The 17,997-nt window shown below is 52.5% G+C and overlaps 3 protein-coding genes across 7 annotated transcripts; 2 read left to right on the top strand and 1 right to left on the bottom strand.

Moving 5' to 3' along the window:
• Nucleotides 1-506: 506 nt before the first annotated feature.
• Nucleotides 507-4,514, top strand: nob1 (NIN1 (RPN12) binding protein 1 homolog). Its single transcript, XM_061813444.1, has 9 exons — nt 507-661; nt 1,023-1,155; nt 1,217-1,350; nt 1,425-1,496; nt 1,568-1,699; nt 1,855-2,034; nt 2,112-2,209; nt 2,304-2,448; nt 2,970-4,514. Exons 1-9 carry the CDS (start codon nt 593-595, stop codon nt 3,234-3,236), a joined length of 1,230 nt encoding a protein of 409 aa, XP_061669428.1. The 5' UTR covers nt 507-592; the 3' UTR covers nt 3,237-4,514.
• Nucleotides 4,515-4,658: 144 nt separating this feature from the next.
• snrpa1 (small nuclear ribonucleoprotein polypeptide A') lies at nt 4,659-10,227 on the bottom strand. Its single transcript, XM_061813450.1, has 9 exons — nt 10,001-10,227; nt 9,370-9,517; nt 8,461-8,539; nt 7,676-7,722; nt 6,762-6,864; nt 6,539-6,618; nt 6,331-6,406; nt 4,943-5,036; nt 4,659-4,870 (listed from the first exon to the last, which is right to left on the bottom strand). Exons 1-9 carry the CDS (start codon nt 10,080-10,082, stop codon nt 4,743-4,745), a joined length of 837 nt encoding a protein of 278 aa, XP_061669434.1. The 5' UTR covers nt 10,083-10,227; the 3' UTR covers nt 4,659-4,742.
• Nucleotides 10,228-10,567: 340 nt separating this feature from the next.
• On the top strand, nt 10,568-16,961 carry asb7 (ankyrin repeat and SOCS box containing 7). Of its 5 annotated transcripts, none has more exons than XM_061813445.1 (5): nt 10,568-10,606; nt 13,539-13,608; nt 13,737-13,939; nt 14,148-14,753; nt 16,464-16,961. In XM_061813445.1, exons 2-5 carry the CDS (start codon nt 13,571-13,573, stop codon nt 16,592-16,594), a joined length of 978 nt encoding a protein of 325 aa, XP_061669429.1. In that variant the 5' UTR covers nt 10,568-10,606; nt 13,539-13,570; the 3' UTR covers nt 16,595-16,961. The 5 variants fall into 5 exon arrangements, with proteins under 5 accessions (XP_061669429.1, XP_061669433.1, XP_061669432.1 ...); XM_061813449.1 differs by lacking the exon at nt 10,568-10,606 and adding an exon at nt 11,698-12,071; XM_061813448.1 differs by lacking the exon at nt 10,568-10,606 and adding an exon at nt 11,698-12,942.
• Nucleotides 16,962-17,997: the final 1,036 nt, after the last annotated feature.

Raw genomic sequence — 17,997 nt, 5'->3', positions numbered from 1 at the left:
CGCCCCCCGGTGACGCCATCAAGCGTTACAAACCGAATGGAAACAACACACGAGGATTGTGTCTCCGCCCTCGGACGACAGCAGACGGACAATCAATATATATATATATATATATATATATATATACATTTTCTAACTCGCAGCAATAATCTAGAACGTAGAGCAGTTCGAAAGGGCCATTAGAGCCACAGTCCAGGTGTCAAGACTTGGACTAAGTACACAGTCTATGACTGGCTGACCCGGACTGGTTCTTCACAATATAAAAACACACTATAAAATACCTCTTGATACGAATATGAATCTATGGTAAAATCCAAATCAGACACCTGTATACAAAATAAAAAAAAATACGTCAAACCTCAAGTTATAGAGGAATTCCACAAATGAATGGAAAAAGCCCGTATTTGTGGCATTTTTCAATTGTAAAATATGTGCCTTGGCTCCGTAAAGGTCGGAAATCGGCATCCGTTTGCAAATTTTTTTTTTTTTTTTGATGTCGGCGAGTGTTTTTCAATAAAGAGTGTTAAAAAAAATGACCACGTGGTAGGACGGTCTTTTGTGATTGGCCGGACCGTGAACGCCACCACCCAAGATGGCGCAGCCTCGACTGGAGCACGTCGTCGCGGACGCGGCAGCATTTTTGAAACAAGTTCCTCTTCAGGTACGGTGGACTCGTCTCCAAATTGGCAAAAGAATAGCGTCGGGCCCCATTCCGACACGACTCCATCTCATTTTAGCACGCGAGTCATAACATTTCATCCGGAATCTACCAGTGGTGTAATGCAGTATTATGACGAAATGGAGTAATTAATGTATGAACTAGTTCATTATGCTCATTATTTTAGCCAGAAGTAGGAAATGTACGAACGTGATCGGGCCCCCGGGTCTTGAGTTTGACACCCGTGCCCCACGTCATAGCGGTTCAGGCACATTGTTGTTAAGGTCTCTCCCCCCCCCCCAAAAAAAAAAAAAAAAAAAAACGGCCACCGGCGATGACGACGTTGTTTCGTAACGCATTTCAGGACATCGCGAACAACGTGTACAGCCTGAAGGACGTCTTGGACGAGATCCGGGACAAGCCCACCAGGAGGAGTCTGGCCTTCCTTCCCTACCAGCTGGACCTCAGAGAGCCTCAAGCGGAACACATCCGATCGGGTAACGGCGGGACCGACCTAACCGTCCGGACGGGCGTCAACTAACGTCGGCCTTCCCTCAGTGACGGAGTTCTCCAAGAAGACGGGAGATTATCCCAGCCTGTCGTTGACGGACATCAAGGTGGCGGCGCTGACGTTGCAGCTGGAACAGGAACACGTGGGAACGCGACACTTGCGCAAGGAGCCCCGCGTTCAGGTGCCCGCGTGAACCCGCCGCCCGCGTACGCCCGCTTCCTCATCTCCATCTTTCCCCCGTGTCGCCGTCGGCAGGTTCACGTGAGCGGCACGCGCCTCCACCCGGAGACGCCCGTGGGCGTGGCGGGATTCCACTTCCCCTGCCAGGTCAGGCGTCTCGGCGGCTTCCCGCCCGCTCCGCCCGGTCACGAGCGCGAGTGCGTGTGTGTCGTCCGCAGAAGGTCGGCCGGGCGGCCCCCTCCCCCGCGTCCCCCGACGCCTCGCCCGAATCGTCCGCCGACTCCTTCAACAGTTTCCAGTTCTGGAGGGACGTTCTTCCCAGCATCGAGGCGGACCTGCGCGTATTGTTGGTGAGTCAACAAAACCACCGCATGGATTCATGACAAACGTCGAGGTACCTGCGCTGCACGGGGACAGGAAGTAGCCGCGCCCTTTCCTGCGAGCACCCATCTTCTAAACGTCGCCACCCGGTGGCTCATCACGTCGTCTCAACTTGCCGTCGTAGGGGGAAGATGGCGGCCAAGAAGAAGATGCAGGAGGCGACGAAGATGACGACGACGACGACGACGGCGGAGGTTGGATCACGCCCAGCAACATCGGGCAGGTGAAGATGGACTCGTGCGACGATCGGGCGACGGCCGACCAGGTCAAAGTGGGCTGCATGACCTCGGACTTCGCCCTGCAGGTGAGGGAGCGAGAGGCACGCCGGCTCTTCGTCGTGACTCGCCGTTTGGCTCGTGACTCATCCTGTGACTTGGGCAGAATGTTCTGATCCAGATGGGACTTCACGTGGTGGCGCTGAACGGAATGTTGATCAAACAAGCTCGCAATTACATCCTCAGATGTCACGCCTGCTTCACGTGAGTACACGTGCCGGACAGGAAGTAGTAGTACTCCGTTGCGCGCCCGTTGGAAGCGACCGTGCCCTCTGTGTGTTTTGCGTGTGTCCGACAGGACCACGAGCAACATGAGCAAACAGTTTTGTCCAAAGTGCGGCAACCGAACGCTGAAGAAGGTCAGCGTCAGCGTCGACGAGGACGGCCAAGTGCGCATGCACTTCTCCAAAAACCCCAAAGTGCTCAACGCGCGAGGCCTCAGGGTGAAAACACGCACATGCGCCTTCCACTATCTTTGTGTAGCTCAGAGGGGGGGGGGGGGCTCGATGCGTCGATCGCGTGACAAATTAAAAAGCAAAAGACTTCAGACCATCATCCAACCCGCCGCTTATACGTCGACGCGTCCCTGCACATGTGCACAAAACGGCGCGCGTTGGCCTCCAATTGATGTCTTCTAAACCTACGCCGATAAAAATTAGGCAGGGAGCCGCATCAAGTATAAAAAGATGCACAAACGAGCCGCGGCCGAGCGACTTTGAAAGAACGTCGCAGGCTGCGAGCGCTCTGAATACATTTTTAGTCAATTCTGATCTCAGGCTTGACAAATTCACATTACCCTGAAAGCACTACTGAGGAATACTAAGCGTGCTAGATCAATAATGCCGCAGAAGCCTTTTGAGTTGATCGTGTTCAGTCTCCGAGAAGCGTCCAGCTTTGGCCTTCGTTCGAGTTTTGCGAAGAAATCCCGCACGCGCGCTAACGGCCGTCGCCGTCCCCCTCGCAGCATTCCTTGCCGTTGCCGCGGGGCGGCAAGCACAGCCAGAACCCGCACCTGTGCGAAGACCAGCGCTTCCCTCAGCAGCGTCTGTCCCGCAAAGCCCGGCAGAAGACGGACGCCTCGGACCCGGACTACGCGGCGGGCGGCGCCTCCCCCTTCTGCCAGAACGACGTCTACAGCCGCGCCGCCGGGCTCAAGCTCCGAGACGCCGACAGCGGCGCCGGACGCCGCAGGGCCAACCCCAACGCCGCTCGCGCCAAGTACACCAAGTGAACTCCGATCACTGTCGTGGCGTTTCTGATGACATCCGATAAGATGAGCATCTTTCATCTTGAATTGTGGGACTTTGACCACAAAGCAGCCAATCGGGAATCAGTCGACAGGAAGCGCGTTTGATTTGGTTAAGATTTGGAAAGAGGGGGGGGGGGGATGGATTAATTGGGGCATTCTGCTAAGGTGCCATCTTGATGTCATCATGAAATCTGAAATAAACCATGATGACTGTCACTTTTTCTCTGGGAATTTCAAAATATCTAACTTTTTGACACTTTTGAACACAAAGGAAAATTGTCATCTCCATAAATTTTGGCCTTTTTTTTTTTTTTTTAAATGGGGCATTCATTCCTCGATGTGTTAGCATTTCAACACGCTTTGTCATTTTATTGCTTCACCAAACTAAATGTGGTTGATTCCAAAACTGTCCCATTCTAACCCATCCTGTGAATGCCGAAGCGACCCAAACAAGGCTTTGTTCATTTGAAACACCGCACAAGGGTTTCGAGAGGCTGTTACGTCTGGATTTAAAAGAAAAAAAGACGTATTCAGCCCATGAAAAAATAAGTCCCACCCGAGACGAGGCCCTCGCCTGTCAACTATTTGGCTGAATCCTGTTTTGGACGACGTTCCCGTCCGCACGCGCGTATTCCGCGGGCACACGAGAACTGCGTGAGGCGACCGGACTGGCGTCGTGCCTGGAAAGCCGACCGCAGACGCGCGACTACCTTTGAGCGGATTGATGAAAAGCTCAGAAGGAGCGACTTTGTGTCTCCGTGGATCAAGACAAAGCCCACGACCCAGCGCCAAGAGCGGAACCGTGGTCTGGGTTGGCACAGAAGTGCGCTTCGATACAATACGGGACGCGTCGGGGATCGGCACCGGGCCCCTTTCTGTTTGGCTAGGACGACGCGTGAGGTGGGACCGGAATCCCCTTGGACCGACATCCAACAGCGGAGGCAAGCACAGGAACGAAAACTCATCCGAGAGAATAGACAGAATGTGCACCGACTTGAAATCCTTCGACAGCGCAGCAAGGGCGAGTGTGCCGAGGAAGCAAAGAAAATGACAACTGTTCCCCGTGTCTCTTATCTGGAAAAGTGGACCACAAAAGGATGAAGAGGAAAGTCACGATGGAGCCGTCACCCAAGAGACGGAAGTCTGCCAACGTTTAAATGCGGTGGGCGGAAGCTTGACGGAGGCGTGGAGGGAAGACCGCGATGCACGAAGAGACGCTGACGTGGAAAATGATGAGGGGGGGGCCCGGGACACCCCCCCCCGAGGAAAAGGTCAGCAAAAAGCAACTTCGCTGACAAACGCGAGATGGAGGCAACCGATCAGAGGAAAGGGGGCGCTCTTTGCCTTTTCTGGACACTCGGGTGGCAAACCTGACACGATTGCGGCCAAAATAGACAAACTACGGGACCTTTCATGTCATTTTACTAAAAAAAAAAAAAAAAAAAAGTTGATGATGATGATACAAATAAAAAGATGAGGTGAAAGTGTTCAGGATCCATTGATGTGAACACCTTGTTCCATGTCTTCTTGGTCGTCTTCCATCTGAGTGTCCATCTGGGACGCGTGACCCGCTTCTTCTTCTTCTTCTTCATCTTCCTCCTCCTCGGCGGCACCATCTGCAGGAGAAGAAGAAGACGGGTGACGCCGAGCGACCCGAGCGCGGCGACGGCGAGGGCGACGTAACCGACCCGCGGCGAGCTCTCGTCCCGGGATGTGTCCGGCCTGCAGCATCCCTTTCAAGCGTTCCACCTCGGCCAGCGACGTCGCCTTAGCGATGGCGTTCTGAGGACAAACGCAAAGCCGGCGCCGATGAGAACACACGCGGAACACGCAAATTGTCGCACCTTTTATCGGGCAAATATGACAATCGAAATCTTGATCCCATGGGAAAACTCTTTGGACTTTCACCCAAAATAAGAATTCAGGTCAAATATGACATCAAAATCCACTTTTTTCTTTCCCCACAACCTTCGAACTGGGTCTGGGTTCTGCTTTCAGTTGAAGATCGACGCGGGTCAGACGTACAAATGCAAAAGAAAAGCAAATGGAAATCATATTGTGCATTTCATATAAGGATTAAAGGCAACGTTTAAAACAAATTCATGAAAATTAAAAGCAGCGTACAGCGCAAAACTTTGACAAAAATTGGAAATCCTCTCAGAAAAAAAAAAAAAAGAAAAGAATCCTAAAAATTCTCTTCATGTACCTTTGGCGTCGGGTGACTGCGAAGACCAGCGTCGGCATCGCGGGGGACAGAGGGCGGAGCAAACGCGCAACTTCCTTCCGCCAAAGAAAGACCAATAAACGCAGCGTGCGAGTCGGTGGGCGACGCTCGAGCGGCGAAGGGAAAACGAAGAGCATCGCGGCGCGAAAAGACGGACGCGCCTCCCGGCCAATGGGACGCCGGGAAGATGCTGGCCGACGGCCAACGGGGGAGCCGCTTTCCGACCAAAGATACGCGACGTTCACGTCTGGTGAATTTTCCCAAGCAGAGACGCGGTGACGCCGACCGAGCGGCGAAGGGAAAACGAAGAGCATCGCGGCGCGAAAAGACGGACGCGCCTCCCGGCCAATGGGACGCCGGGAAGATGCTGGCCGACGGCCAACGGGGGAGCCGCTTTCCGACCAAAGATACGCGACGTTCACGTCTGGTGAATTTTCCCAAGCAGAGACGCGGTGACGCCGACCGAGCGGCGAAGGGAAAACGAAGAGCATCGCGGCGCGAAAAGACGGACGCGCCTCCCGGCCAATGGGACGCCGGGAAGATGCTGGCCGACGGCCAACGGGGGAGCCGCTTTCCGACCAAAGATACGCGACGTTCACGTCTGGTGAATTTTCCCAAGCAGAGACGCGGTGACGCCGACCGAGCGGCGAAGGGAAAACGAAGAGCATCGCGGCGCGAAAAGACGGACGCGCCTCCCGGCCAATGGGACGCCGGGAAGATGCTGGCCGACGGCCAACGGGGGAGCCGCTTTCCGACCAAAGATACGCGACGTTCACGTCTGGTGAATTTTCCCAAGCAGAGACGCGGTGACGCCGACCGACCGCTATCGTTTTCTTGGCTTTTCAAATTTACCTTGATGGCTTGCACGTCGGCGTACGACGGGCCCGTCCTCTTCTTCTCCAGCTGCGCCGCCATCCCGGGCGTGAACCTGCCGGGAAAAGCCGCAGTTAGCCCACACGCGCGGCCGTCGGCTTCCCCGCCCGCGGATCCTGCGTAGTATCTGTTCTCGAGTCAAATATGAGATACGTTGGACCTTCCCGCCGAGGACCGATCCTCTTACGTTTTGCTCTGCTTGGCGATATCCTTCGCCAGCTGAGCGCCGCGTTTGCCTTTGAACATTTTCTCCGCCTCCTGGCGCTCCTGCGACCACAAGCAGACGCGGTTAAAGCGACGGACGCACGCACGTCGCCCCCGACGTGACGGCCAGGGTTAGGGTACGCCGGGCATCGGACACGGTCACCGCGGGACGGTTGGAGGCAAAACGGCCCCGACCAGACACCCACCTTGAGTTTCACCTTCTGGAAGTCCAGCACGCGGATCTGCGGAATTTTGTTGATGACGTAGAGCCTGTAGTGCTTCTTGTTGGTGACGGGATTCCTCAGCAAGCTGGAAGGACGACAGGCCGACGTTGCCGTGTAGTCACGTCGCTCATTTCACACACCAGAAAGAACGGATGCCCGTGCGGTTCTTATCGTGGAAGCCCCCCCCCCCCAATCCAACGCCAACTTTAGCTACTAGCCCGTCAAAAGCGCTAGCATTCAAATCCCGCCGAGGGCCGGGGTGCATTTTCAGCCGTTTCAGTTGCCCGTTTCGTGTCATTCGAGGACTCCCGAGGACTTCCGGGGGGCCAGAAGATCCTCGCGAGCGCCCCCACGACTCGGGAACTTGCACGCCGGCCTCCTCGGCGTACGGTCGCTCGGTTGATTCTCCTCCCCCAGAAATGAGGGCAGAAGTGTTTATTTCGGAACTGCGATTTTTTTCTGACTTCAATGTTCAATAATAGCCCTTATCAGACTTTCCCAAACGCAGTCAGTCACATTTGAAAAATGTGACGGATGTGGTCAGTCATGCCCGCAGATATAAAGTTGCAGGTGGGTGTTGTGTTTATAATTACAGGTATGAGCGGAGGGGGGCGGTGTCAGGTAAACTAGGAAGACGTCAGGCTGTGCTTCACTGCGCCGAATCGCTTTTCGTGTGCGACGAGAGCTTAAAGGGTCAAGACTACGCTAAATAAGCGACGTCTTTCAATATCTATTTGTATTTGTACTCGTAACAATTTTTGTGGGCGTATGACTTTTCGTGCTCGACTGTGAAGATTTGCGAGTGCGATGGCAAATCACGGTGACTGCAAACGCTTCCGTCACGAATGTGTGAGTGCAATTTAAAAAAAAAAAAAAAAAAGGGTTCAAGTTCTCACCTGAGCAGCGTCAACGTCTTGACCGACGCCAGCGGCTCCAAGTCGCCCTGAAAGCAGCACAATTGGCAACATTTGTCATCCGCTCGCATTCCTCGCTCAGCACCATTTTGCTTTTCATTAAGACTCAGAATGTTGTCGGCGACTCGGTTGCATCTCCAAAATCCTCCCAAATTTGCCTCAAAAACCATCAAGGAGCAAAAGTGCGGAGCGGCCCCAGTCGAGTTCTCAAAATCAACTCCGCACACAGAAGTCACACATTTATTTGTGGACGTGAAAAAAAAAAAAATAAATAACGGAAACTGCAGAAAAATGTGTGTGAATCGGGCCCTCATTTGTGACTCAAAAAGAGAAATCACCAAATTTGGTGCATTTGAAATACTCTAAATTGGGCCTCTTGACGCACGGCTCACCTTCTTTCAATGCATTTCTTTGAAAACAATCATTTTGGAGGGAAGAAACTTTTTTTAAACGGTAGCCACACGTCCGCCATTTGCAACAAAACAAGTCGCACGACTTACGACTTTTCGCCCGCCAACGGGCGAAAAGTCTAAAGTGAAACGAACGACGGCAGCGGGCGGGACCGGAACTCCCGCCCCAAGATGGCGCCCGTTGCTTTGGAAATGTCCGAAAACGACGTAACAGGCGCACAACGGCACCAAATCATTTCGGAAGAGCAAAAAACGCCACGTGAGCCGACGAAGGCTCGACTAACCCCCCCCCCCCGGTTCCCGACGGCGGCGCATTTGGAGCAAAGCGGGCCTTCTCAATCTGTTGCGGCGACTCACCAGCTCCTGGATGTTGTTGTTGGTCAGGACCAGTTCTCGGAGACCGGGAAGACTCTGCTCCAGGTTCTCTCCGATACGACTGCATCGCAACACAAAACGCAGACCAAAGTCAAGATTTGAGGGCTCGGCGAAGGTCGCCCTTCTTTGCCGACTTCTATTTGGAGCGGTTCCGCAAGAGACGCGCGACAAGCTGCGAGTTAACTGAGGCCACGCCCCAAACAAGCCGCTTGCTTCTTTGAAATCAGACAAAAAAAATCGTCCAGCTCCACAAGTCTAGAAATGGACGTCAACTTTTGACCTCAAAGAAAATCATTTTTTAAAATAAATAAATAAATAAATCGCCAAGCCTTTGATGGTATTTAACAAAATGAAAGAATTATGCGGATTCCGACTGACCCGAAACAGGAGCGGTTCAGTCCGCTTTGACTTCAGACATTCCGACAAAACGTTGTGTTTTTGCACCGTGTCTGCAAACTTGTGGCTTCAACGACTCAGCGATGGTCAAAGTAAACGACAACTATTTTCATTTTGATTCAAAGAAATCTGAGTTTTGGACGGCAGAAGCGGAATCATCAGAACTTTCTGGAAAATAGAGTTGAATCTGTTATTAGTAGCGAGCAGAGTACAAATAACGTGTAACTGACGTGAGACGACTTCAGACATGTACGTGGCGCTCGTAGGCCTTTGTTCGCACGAATCGTTAACTAAGAAGTCCCGCTCACTTTCATAAAAGTTAACGAGAACTTTGTCGCTCCCTCTCGTGTCAAAATTGTTTTCCTTTCGTTGTCATTTAAACAAGAGCAACAAAACCGCCGCAGGTAAACGTTTGACAAAATGTTCATGAGTAGGATGGAAAGGATGACGGAGCAAAATAATTTCATATCTGCAGCCCGCGTCTTCAAGTCTCACCAAATTCGGTTGTTGTTCATCAGCAGCGTTTTGAGTCGTTTGAGGAGCGGGAAGCCGTCCAGTTTGCGGACTTCGTTATCCGAGAAGTCCACCGTGTCAAACTGGTCCAGAGTGGCCCCCAAATTTTCCAGAACTGGAATCTTATAACCTGCAATCATTGTAAAACAAAACAGTTTCAACACAAGAAGAAGAAGAAGAAGAAGAAGAAGAAGATGGATGACGGAACGAACGAACGAACGAACAAAGCTTCGCCGCCGAAAATCTGAAAGCTCGTACGAAGAGCTGTCGTCGTCTTGGTTTCTCATCCAGGTCAGAAAGTATTTGGCAAACAGTTGCTCGCAAACGAGAACATCCAAACTTTTGCGGGGAGCTGCGAAGAACGCAAAGTGAGAAACGTCCTCTGGCCATCGTCGTTGCTGCCCGACTGCGTGCGCACGATCAGAACAAAAGCCCCATTTCCGTTTCATTTCACAATTCAAAACAAATTCGTTTTTATCTCGTGTCTCGATTGAAACTTCAGAAGAGGGATGTGTAGCTCTCTTGAATTCATAATGAAACGAACTCCTTCTTATTTCATTGAAGGAAACGTTCGAGACGTGACGGACAGACGAGGGAACGAACGTGCGGTTACCTCTCAGGTCGAGCTCTCGGTCTCGGACGGGGTTGGTGTATTGAGCGGCCTGCTCGATTAACTCCGCAGATAGCTTCACCATTTTCAGCCGGCTGAAATCACCAGTTGTCGTGTTTCGACGAATCGCTCTTCCCACGTTTTTAGAGACGAACGCGGAAAGAAGACGCTCTAGACAACTAGCTAGTAGCCTCTATTTCGACCCGGAAGTTAAAGAAAGAGCTGGCCCTCGGGTCCGGATACGAAGACCAACCAATATGGACCAGGCCCGCCGACGTGCTTACGCAGCGGCCATATTAGAAAGGTCAACGTGCCTTTAAAAAAAAAAAAAAAAAAAGTGATGCATAAACGCTGAAATTAAGACATAATTCCTGCATTCTCAACCCATTTCCACGAGTTACTGTTTTGTCCGCGTCCTCAGTCCACAATATTAAAATAAAAGCACAACAAGTAATTTTTTTTCCATGTAAACGCAACTCAGGGTACAGGCATCCTTTTGGCCTTTTGCTTTTATGGCCGTCCACGAAATGCGCTCGCGGGAACAACATGGGCGTGTCGTGTCTACCGATACAAATCTGTGGCCGTGTCTTGTTTATTTCTGGTTCAAAGGTAGGATGAGGGCTTTCTTTTTTCTTTCTTTTTTTTTAAACCTTTCCGTCTATTTCAAGATGAGTTGGTTCCACTGTAGAAAATTAAATGGTAGAGGAACAATTTCAACGATTTTCTCGAATCTATAGCTATAATTACATTTTGGAGTCTTTTCTTAATTTTTCAATGAACATAGCACAATTTCGACAACAGACGCTAAAGAGATGGCACTTTTGTTTGTTGAAAAAAAAAAAAATGAACCAGTTCAAAAGCCAGGGTGGCATCAATTTGAAGATTTCTTGCATTTCTTTCTTCAACTTGTGACTGACGCTGTAATCGTGGAAGTTTACAAACACGAGTGGAATTCAATAAATGCTCTTCAATCAGGCGTCACGGCGGGGCAGCTGGAGAGCGTTCGAAGGTCCGGGGGTTCAATCCCGGCTCGGCCTGCGTGGAGATTGCGTGTTCTCTGGGTGGCCGCTGTGCTTTCCTCCCACAAAGATGCAGCGTTCGCCGCAAACTCTAAATTGCCCCGTCCGTGCGAGGGTTAGATTGTGAGAGCGTCCCTGTGTGCCCCGCGGTCGGCCGGCGACCAGTCGAGGGCGTGCCCGTCGACAGCCCGACGGGTGAGGATAAGCGGCTAAGAAAACGGATGGTTCTTCAATCGACCGGGCGTGCGTGTTTCCAGGATGTGGGGGGAGCGGAGCAGAGCACCGGGAGAAACTCCACACAAGCAGGGCCGGATTTGAACCCACAACCTGAAAACTGGAGGCAGACGTTTGGCTTTGTGTAAACACTTCATCTTGATTTCACGTGCAAACGTTCACGTCGACACGCTGAAGCTGTTGAATGTCAAAAGGCAATATTTCGGGGAGGTTTGAATTCCATCTTCACGTGACCCCAGCGTGAAAAGGTCAAATACGCACGAGGGCTTTATTTCATCTGAAGAAAAAGGTTCATCGTTGATATTTTTGCATTTTTTCGCTTTGAAAGAGTGGAAGATTTACATAGGAAAATGATAACGATTTATTCATTTAGATGGCCTCAGTCCCATCGCAGTCTCGGCTGCTAGTCCAAATCCCGGTGGGACGAAGCCCCCGTGAAGGTCAGCGGCCGAGCGAAGTTGCCAGCAGTTCAACTTGTCGTTTGGGATATTTCGGCCTGGCCGTCGCCGTCGGCAGTTGGGCCACTTTTCCACGGGAGTCGCGTTGACCTTCTGGTTTCAAATGTCAACAATGTCACATGACAAAGCCCTTTTTTCGACGTGCGTTGCGTGGCCCGAGGGGGGGCGCTGCCGCTTTTCCGGTGAAGTCACGATGACGGAAGTGACGACGTTGACGCTTCCGAGCCCAGGTCGTCTTTGGACTACAGCCCCCCACCTTCTGACGTGCCAGCCGAACAAGATGCACTTCGGCTAGATGCGTGTGCGAAAGGACAATAAGATTGTTGCAGGCGCGGCGGGGACGACGACGACGACGACGACGAGGCACAAAAATGCACCGTTGACAAGCGCTTGGAGCTTCTTGTTGGGTTTTTTTTTTCTCCCTTTCCTCCTCCTCCTCCTCCTCTTCTTCTTCTGCTGCCTTTTCCTGCCGCCTGGGCGCTGATTGGTTGGTGAAATGTCCACTCGACTCGTGTTTTTTTTGTTTGTTTGTTTGTTTGTGTGTTTGTGTTGTGACGGTTGCCAAACGCGAGACTTTTGCAGGCTTTTGTCGTGCGGCGGACGCTGTAGCGAGTTTGCCTGTGGCCACCCGGCGACTACGCGGGCATACCCGTCCCGTGGGGTTATCTGGCCCGGCTAATGGGTGCTTAGCTTCCCGGCAGAATGTTCCGTTCGGCCCGGGCGGCGGCGGCGGCGTCGTCGTCAAATGAGCTGCCGGGCTAACGGCGCTAGCATGTGACGTTCATTCCGACGTCGACTTGTCCCCCCCTTTGATGATGTGGGCAGGAGGGGGGCTGGTAACGCGTTACATTTACTCGAGTGACAGGTTCAATTAAAGCTCTTCTTGCCAGAGTACTTTAAATTTGCGCCCTACTTTTACTCGAGTATTGAGTTCTTTATTTCGAGTGTGTGGCTAATTATTGAACCCTCCCCTTTATCTGTGGTTCCAAAAATTTGAACGTGCCGTACTTGAGTAAATAATATTTGGCCAGCGTCTTAGTGCTTCTGTCCAAATCTTGATTGTCTTTCCAAAGGACGCGAAACGTCGGTAAAGCCAAAAATCGTGATGTGAATTCAAATTCCAGTTGCCGCCTGAAACTATACGCCGACCTCAGACTACAAAAATCATACTGCAATGAATATTGAGACACAAAGTATCCTGAAGGTTGTATCATTTCTTAAAGCAAGCAAGCAAGTAAGTCTAATGACGACTGCGGCTGTACATCGTGTTAAATTCATTTCTGTATGTTTGTTTTGTGTATTCCAGAGGAATGTCACGTGTGTATAACCCAAGCCACCAGAAAGGGACTTGTTACTGAGGTCCCATACAAATTTTCTTGAGCTCGTCAAAGGTTTTGGCTTGAAGCGAGACTTTTGTGGACAATAGCAAAAGATTCAATTTTGTTGTACAATTAATTTTTCCGCTGAACCTCGGTCGGAGTATCAAAAAGCAACTTTTAAGCGAGCAAAATGTTCCTGGTACGCCTCGCTACTCCGCTCGCACCTCAGAAAGCGGTTGCGATCTTGTGGACTCTTGAGATCCCGACTAGAAGTGGCGGAACGGACCTTGGAATGGAATGGACTGCTCGGGGATGACCGGTCAGATTGGACATTTTTGAATCCCGTGGTCCTTGGGGATCTGGGCTTCTGTGTAGATTGGGGACCCCCCTCCCGCATAAATAAACGCTTCCCCGAACTGTCGTATTTTCACGCACTAAGGCCGAGTCCAGTTGAGTCGTGGCGGTTTGGCGGGTCCGCACGCTAACGTGGCTCGCGTTTGTTGTGTTGCAGGAAATTCAAGGCGAAGCTCTCACGTGTCCGCTATGAAGAAGAGAACTTTGTCTCCTCAGCTTGTAAAAAGGTACAGCAAAAAGTCACCGGGAAGTTGAGTCGCTAGCCACGTGTTGGCATTTTGCAGCAGCGGCGCCCGGACTCTTTCGGGTCGGTCGGGTCAAAGATGAACGTTCCCGTTGTGAAATATGATGACAGGATGCTGAACCGGAGGAATCCTGAGCTCCACGAGGAACTGCAGATCCAGGCGGCGGTGGCGGCGGGCAACGTGTGCGTGGTGCGCAGCATGCTACAGCGCGGCTACTCGCCCAAGATCCGCGACGCCAACGGGTGGACGCTGCTGCACTTCTCGGCCGCCAAGGGCAAGGAGCGATGCGTGCGGGTTTTCCTCGAGCACGGAGGTCAGACATCTCGCTTCTGGTCGTATTGATGGTGCTTTTATCAGTCCCGGAAGTAGTCGTAGTTGTGACCGCGTAAGAGAAAGGGAAAGGGAAAGGCTACGCGAACTTAAACGTTATTAAAACTTGGGCCTTCCCTTCGATCCGGCGCGCGTACTACGGCTTCTGCGCCCGTAAAGCTGACAGCGGAAACCGCTCTGTTCCCCTCTAGCCGACCCTACGGTGAAGGATTTCATCGGGGGCTTCACGGCGCTGCACTACGCCGCCATGCACGGGCGCGCCCGCATCGCCCGCCTGATGCTGGAGTCCGACTTCTGCGGCGACATCATCAACGCCAAGAGTTTCGACGGGTGGACGCCGCTACACGTGGCGGCCCATTACGGCCGAGATTCCTTCGTCGGCCTTCTCCTGGAGTTCCGCGCGCAGGTGGACCCGCTGAGCGACAAGGGTACCACGCCGCTACAGCTGGCCGTCATCCGCGAGCGCTCCAGATGCGTCGGCATCCTGCTGGACCACGGCGCCGACATTAACATTCAGAACGGCTTCCTGTTGCGTTACGCCGTGAGTAAGGGCAACCACATGTACTGCAGCACCTTCCTCAAACGCGGCGCCGATACCAACCTGGGCCGGGCGGAGGACGGCCAAACGCCGCTGCACCTGTCGGCGCTGCACGACGACGTCAAGTGCGCTCGGATGCTGTACGCTTACGGCGCCGACACCAACACCAGGAACTACGTGGGACAGACGGCCGCCGGCGTTTCCGTCATCATGTCCAGACACAGCAGACCGTGTCTGGACTTCCTTCAGGACGTCACCAGTGAGTACGAGCGCAGGCGTCGCCGCATAAAAACGAAATCCATTGCTTTTTTCAAAAAGTAGACGGTTGAGTTTGATTCACTTACTGGTTTGCGCCGGAGTGTCAGCAAAGCCACCAAAACATTGCTCATATGTTACCAATATGTCTGATTTGATTTATTTTCCTTTTTTAAATGGCATCCGTCCATTTTATTCCGCTTAATCTGAGGTCAGGTGGCGGAGACCCCCAGAATTCCTTTTCCCCAGCCGCTTGCGAGGCGTTCCCGGGGTGGCGTCCGGAACGCCCCGGCGCCGGGGAGGCCCCCCGGCCGCCCCATCTGGCTCCTCTCAATGCGGAGGAGCAGCGGCTGAGCCCCCGCAACAACCCAACCCCACCCCACCCCGCCCCTCCGATGACCGAACCCTTCACGCTTGTCTCAGGGTGAGGCTGGACTCCCTGCGGACCAAACTCCCATTGGCCGCCCGCATCGGGGAGATCTTGTTCTTTGGGTCACGACTCGCACGGGTGAGGGTGTGAACGTGGCTTTCCCGACGGAGCGCTCCGTGCACCGGAAAATAGGCCGCGCCCGCTCTGCGTGGCGTTTAGCGCGCCTGACCGAAAATATCTTGAAAATGTGGTCCAACGTCCAAAGCGTTTCGGGTGACCAGATTGCCAAATGGCTGAAATATGAACAAAACGGAGCCAAACACTTTCTGTTCCTGTGAAAGTTGGGAGTGGTTGAACCCGACTGGCCTGCACAGTCCTGACTTGCTGCCCCTAGCGAGACCTTTGGCTTGATTTAGGGCGGAGGCGGGCCCATCTCGCCCGACACTCACAAATGCGTTTCTGGAAAAAGGCTCAAAAGGTCCCTCAAATGCTCTCTGAACTTCGACCTTGTTGAGAGGCGGGAGTGACATCACGAAGCCCACTTGAGTAAAAGAAGCGGATCTCGCTTCAGATCGGACCGGACCTGAGTCCAGACGGCCGGACCAACCAACTAGTTAGCACGTCCCTAAATATACTCGCGCAGCTCAAAATTTCACCAGTTGTTGGGAACAGCCCAATGAATCAAATCTAGCTGGAGAAAAGTGAAACGACACTGGGAAAAAGTATTGAACGCATGCGAATGGAGAAAGGGAGGTGCACACGACACGAGACAAATGGATTCAGACGTTTGTGTGCACCAGAAGAAGTTGGAGGTGACCTTGACTAGGCAGGCGCGTTGACGTCAGTCAGGGAAGGCGGCGCCCACCCGCGAGTTGGCCCATCCTATCTGGAAGAAGCAGGCAGCAAGAACTTTTGGACTTTTGGACTTTGAGGCATCTGGCTTGATTAAAACAAGCTAACGTGTATTTGTGAAGTGGTCCCAAAACGATTGGAACTCATCTCTCAAGGGGCCACCGTGCCCGTGCGCAACCTGAATTTGACTTATTTTCATCCGTCACTACGCCCAAGTCCTCATTTCGCTCATGCGTCCGTCCGCCTTTTTGGCGCTGTCGCGGTCTCCGCCGATGATTCATCCGTCAGGTCAGTGGGGAAAATGAGCGCCGAGGAACAAGCTGGCGCTCATTTGAAAAGCAGCCCGAAATTCTTCAGCGCAGCTTTGCGGATGCGCTCGTTTTGCGGAGCCACAAATGTAACACGACGCCTGTGTGTGTGTGTGTGTGTGTGTGTGTGTGTGTGGTGTGTGTGTGTGTGTGTGTGTGTGCGTGTGCGCGCGCGCGCGCTCAGGACGTCCGCGGAGCCTGCAGGACGCCTGTCGCATCAAGATCCGCCGCTGCATCGGCCTGCAGCGCCTGCGCCTCCTGGAGGAGCTTCCCGTCGCCAAGGTCATGAAGGATTATCTCAAACACAAGTTCTAACACCGCCCGACACACCCACCGGGACCCAAATACGGAGAACAACTAGAGGGGGGGGGGGGGGGGAACCGTCCGAGGACTCCGTCGGCCTCGCCGAAGCTTCCGGGAGGTTGACCGGCTCGGTCCGACGGGCCCGGCCGCCTCCCGTCGCTCAATGTAAATAGTTCTTAGATATTTTTCTACATTTATTTAAATGCCTCTCTTATAAGTGCGTGCGTATGTGTGAGAGATTGAAAAATGGAGTCTAGAAATACCATTAAAAAAAAAAAAAAGTCTCACTGTCACCATGACAACATGAGACGTTCATGAGTGTGTGAGCTGTTTGTATGGGATTTCTCAACTTTCACAATAAAACACAGGAAGTGCCCCATTTTATTTGGTTGACATGGACAATGCACAAAAAATGCGACATCCCAGAATAGTCTCTAGCGTGCGTACCAGACGGCAAAATGGGGGGAAAAAAAAAAAAAGTTTCGGGCCTTCCCGCATCCCGGAATAGTTCCCTGGTGGACTCTCCCTATGACGACATGAAATGTTGCAAAAACAATTCCTTACTGTGAAGCGCCACAGGAAGTCACTTTTGTTTGCTTCTTCCAAAGTAATAGCCGCTCAGCATCACGGTCGCCATGACAACATGACACTTCATGGGTGCGTGAGCGCCCCTTGTGGCGTGAAAGCAAATAAAACTTGGTTGGTCCTCAATTTGTTGACGGTGCGAGTGCAGTGTTGCCCCGTGGCCTCAGGGGGGCGCGTCGTGTACTTCTCAAGACCACGTGACTGCAATCTCCGTTTATCGCACGTCTGCCCTGCTGAATGTGGTCGAACAAACAATTTGTGTAGCTTCAAGCTAGGACCTAGACAAGGGTAACAAATATATTATCATCTACAAAATGGACATGTTCGAAAAGACGGTTGTTTTATCAGAGGGTACGCGTGTCCCCTCTTAAGTAGGCGTGAGGGGTCCAAGGACAACAAATTTTGTGCGATGATAAACAAACTAAATATATACTTTTAACTGTGACAAATAGTCATTTCGCAACAGACTTCAAAAGAAACAAAAGTCATGTTTGTATTTTGTTCAAAGAGCAAGCCAGCGTCTTAGGCAACGGACACGTTCGTACCTGAAGCGTCCTGCCGCCTTTCTCGAGGCAAAGTCTTCTGCCAAGTTTCCTGAGGGTCGACCCAACCCGGGGCCTCCGACTTGAGGGTCGACCCAATCCTGCGCCTCCGGAGGGTCGACCCAACCCGGGGCCTCCGACTTGAGGGTCGACCCAATCCGGCGCCTCCGACTTGAGGGTCGACCCAACCCGGGGCCTCCGACTTGAGGGTCGACCCGTCCGGGGCCTCCGTCTGGATTGGATTCAAACTGGCGCCGCCGCCTCGTTTCCTGTGAGGAGACGCGAGAT

The sequence above is a fragment of the Syngnathoides biaculeatus genome, chromosome 3 (genome assembly GCF_019802595.1).
Source record: "Syngnathoides biaculeatus isolate LvHL_M chromosome 3, ASM1980259v1, whole genome shotgun sequence".
NCBI lineage: Eukaryota > Metazoa > Chordata > Actinopteri > Syngnathiformes > Syngnathidae > Syngnathoides > Syngnathoides biaculeatus.
This window is presented reverse-complemented; position numbering and strand designations above follow the sequence as displayed.

Excerpts from the sequence above, each read along its gene's own strand:
- nob1 (XM_061813444.1), top strand. The coding sequence starts at position 593 with ATGGCGCAGCCTCGACTGGAGCACGTCGTCGCGGACGCGGCAGCATTT. Across the intron at positions 1,351-1,424 it reads GCAAGGAGCCCCGCGTTCAG|GTTCACGTGAGCGGCACGCG; the intron begins GTGCCCGCGTGA and ends CGCCGTCGGCAG. Across the intron at positions 1,497-1,567 it reads GATTCCACTTCCCCTGCCAG|AAGGTCGGCCGGGCGGCCCC; the intron begins GTCAGGCGTCTC and ends TGTCGTCCGCAG.
- snrpa1 (XM_061813450.1), bottom strand. The coding sequence starts at position 10,082 with ATGGTGAAGCTATCTGCGGAGTTAATCGAGCAGGCCGCTCAATACACC. Across the intron at positions 6,619-6,761 it reads TCCAGAAGGTGAAACTCAAG|GAGCGCCAGGAGGCGGAGAA; the intron begins GTGGGTGTCTGG and ends TTGTGGTCGCAG. Across the intron at positions 6,407-6,538 it reads ATCGCCAAGCAGAGCAAAAC|GTTCACGCCCGGGATGGCGG; the intron begins GTAAGAGGATCG and ends TTTTCCCGGCAG.
- asb7 (XM_061813446.1), top strand. The coding sequence starts at position 12,883 with ATGAATATTGAGACACAAAGTATCCTGAAGGTTGTATCATTTCTTAAA. Across the intron at positions 13,609-13,736 it reads TCTCCTCAGCTTGTAAAAAG|GATGCTGAACCGGAGGAATC; the intron begins GTACAGCAAAAA and ends ATATGATGACAG. Across the intron at positions 13,940-14,147 it reads GGTTTTCCTCGAGCACGGAG|CCGACCCTACGGTGAAGGAT; the intron begins GTCAGACATCTC and ends GTTCCCCTCTAG.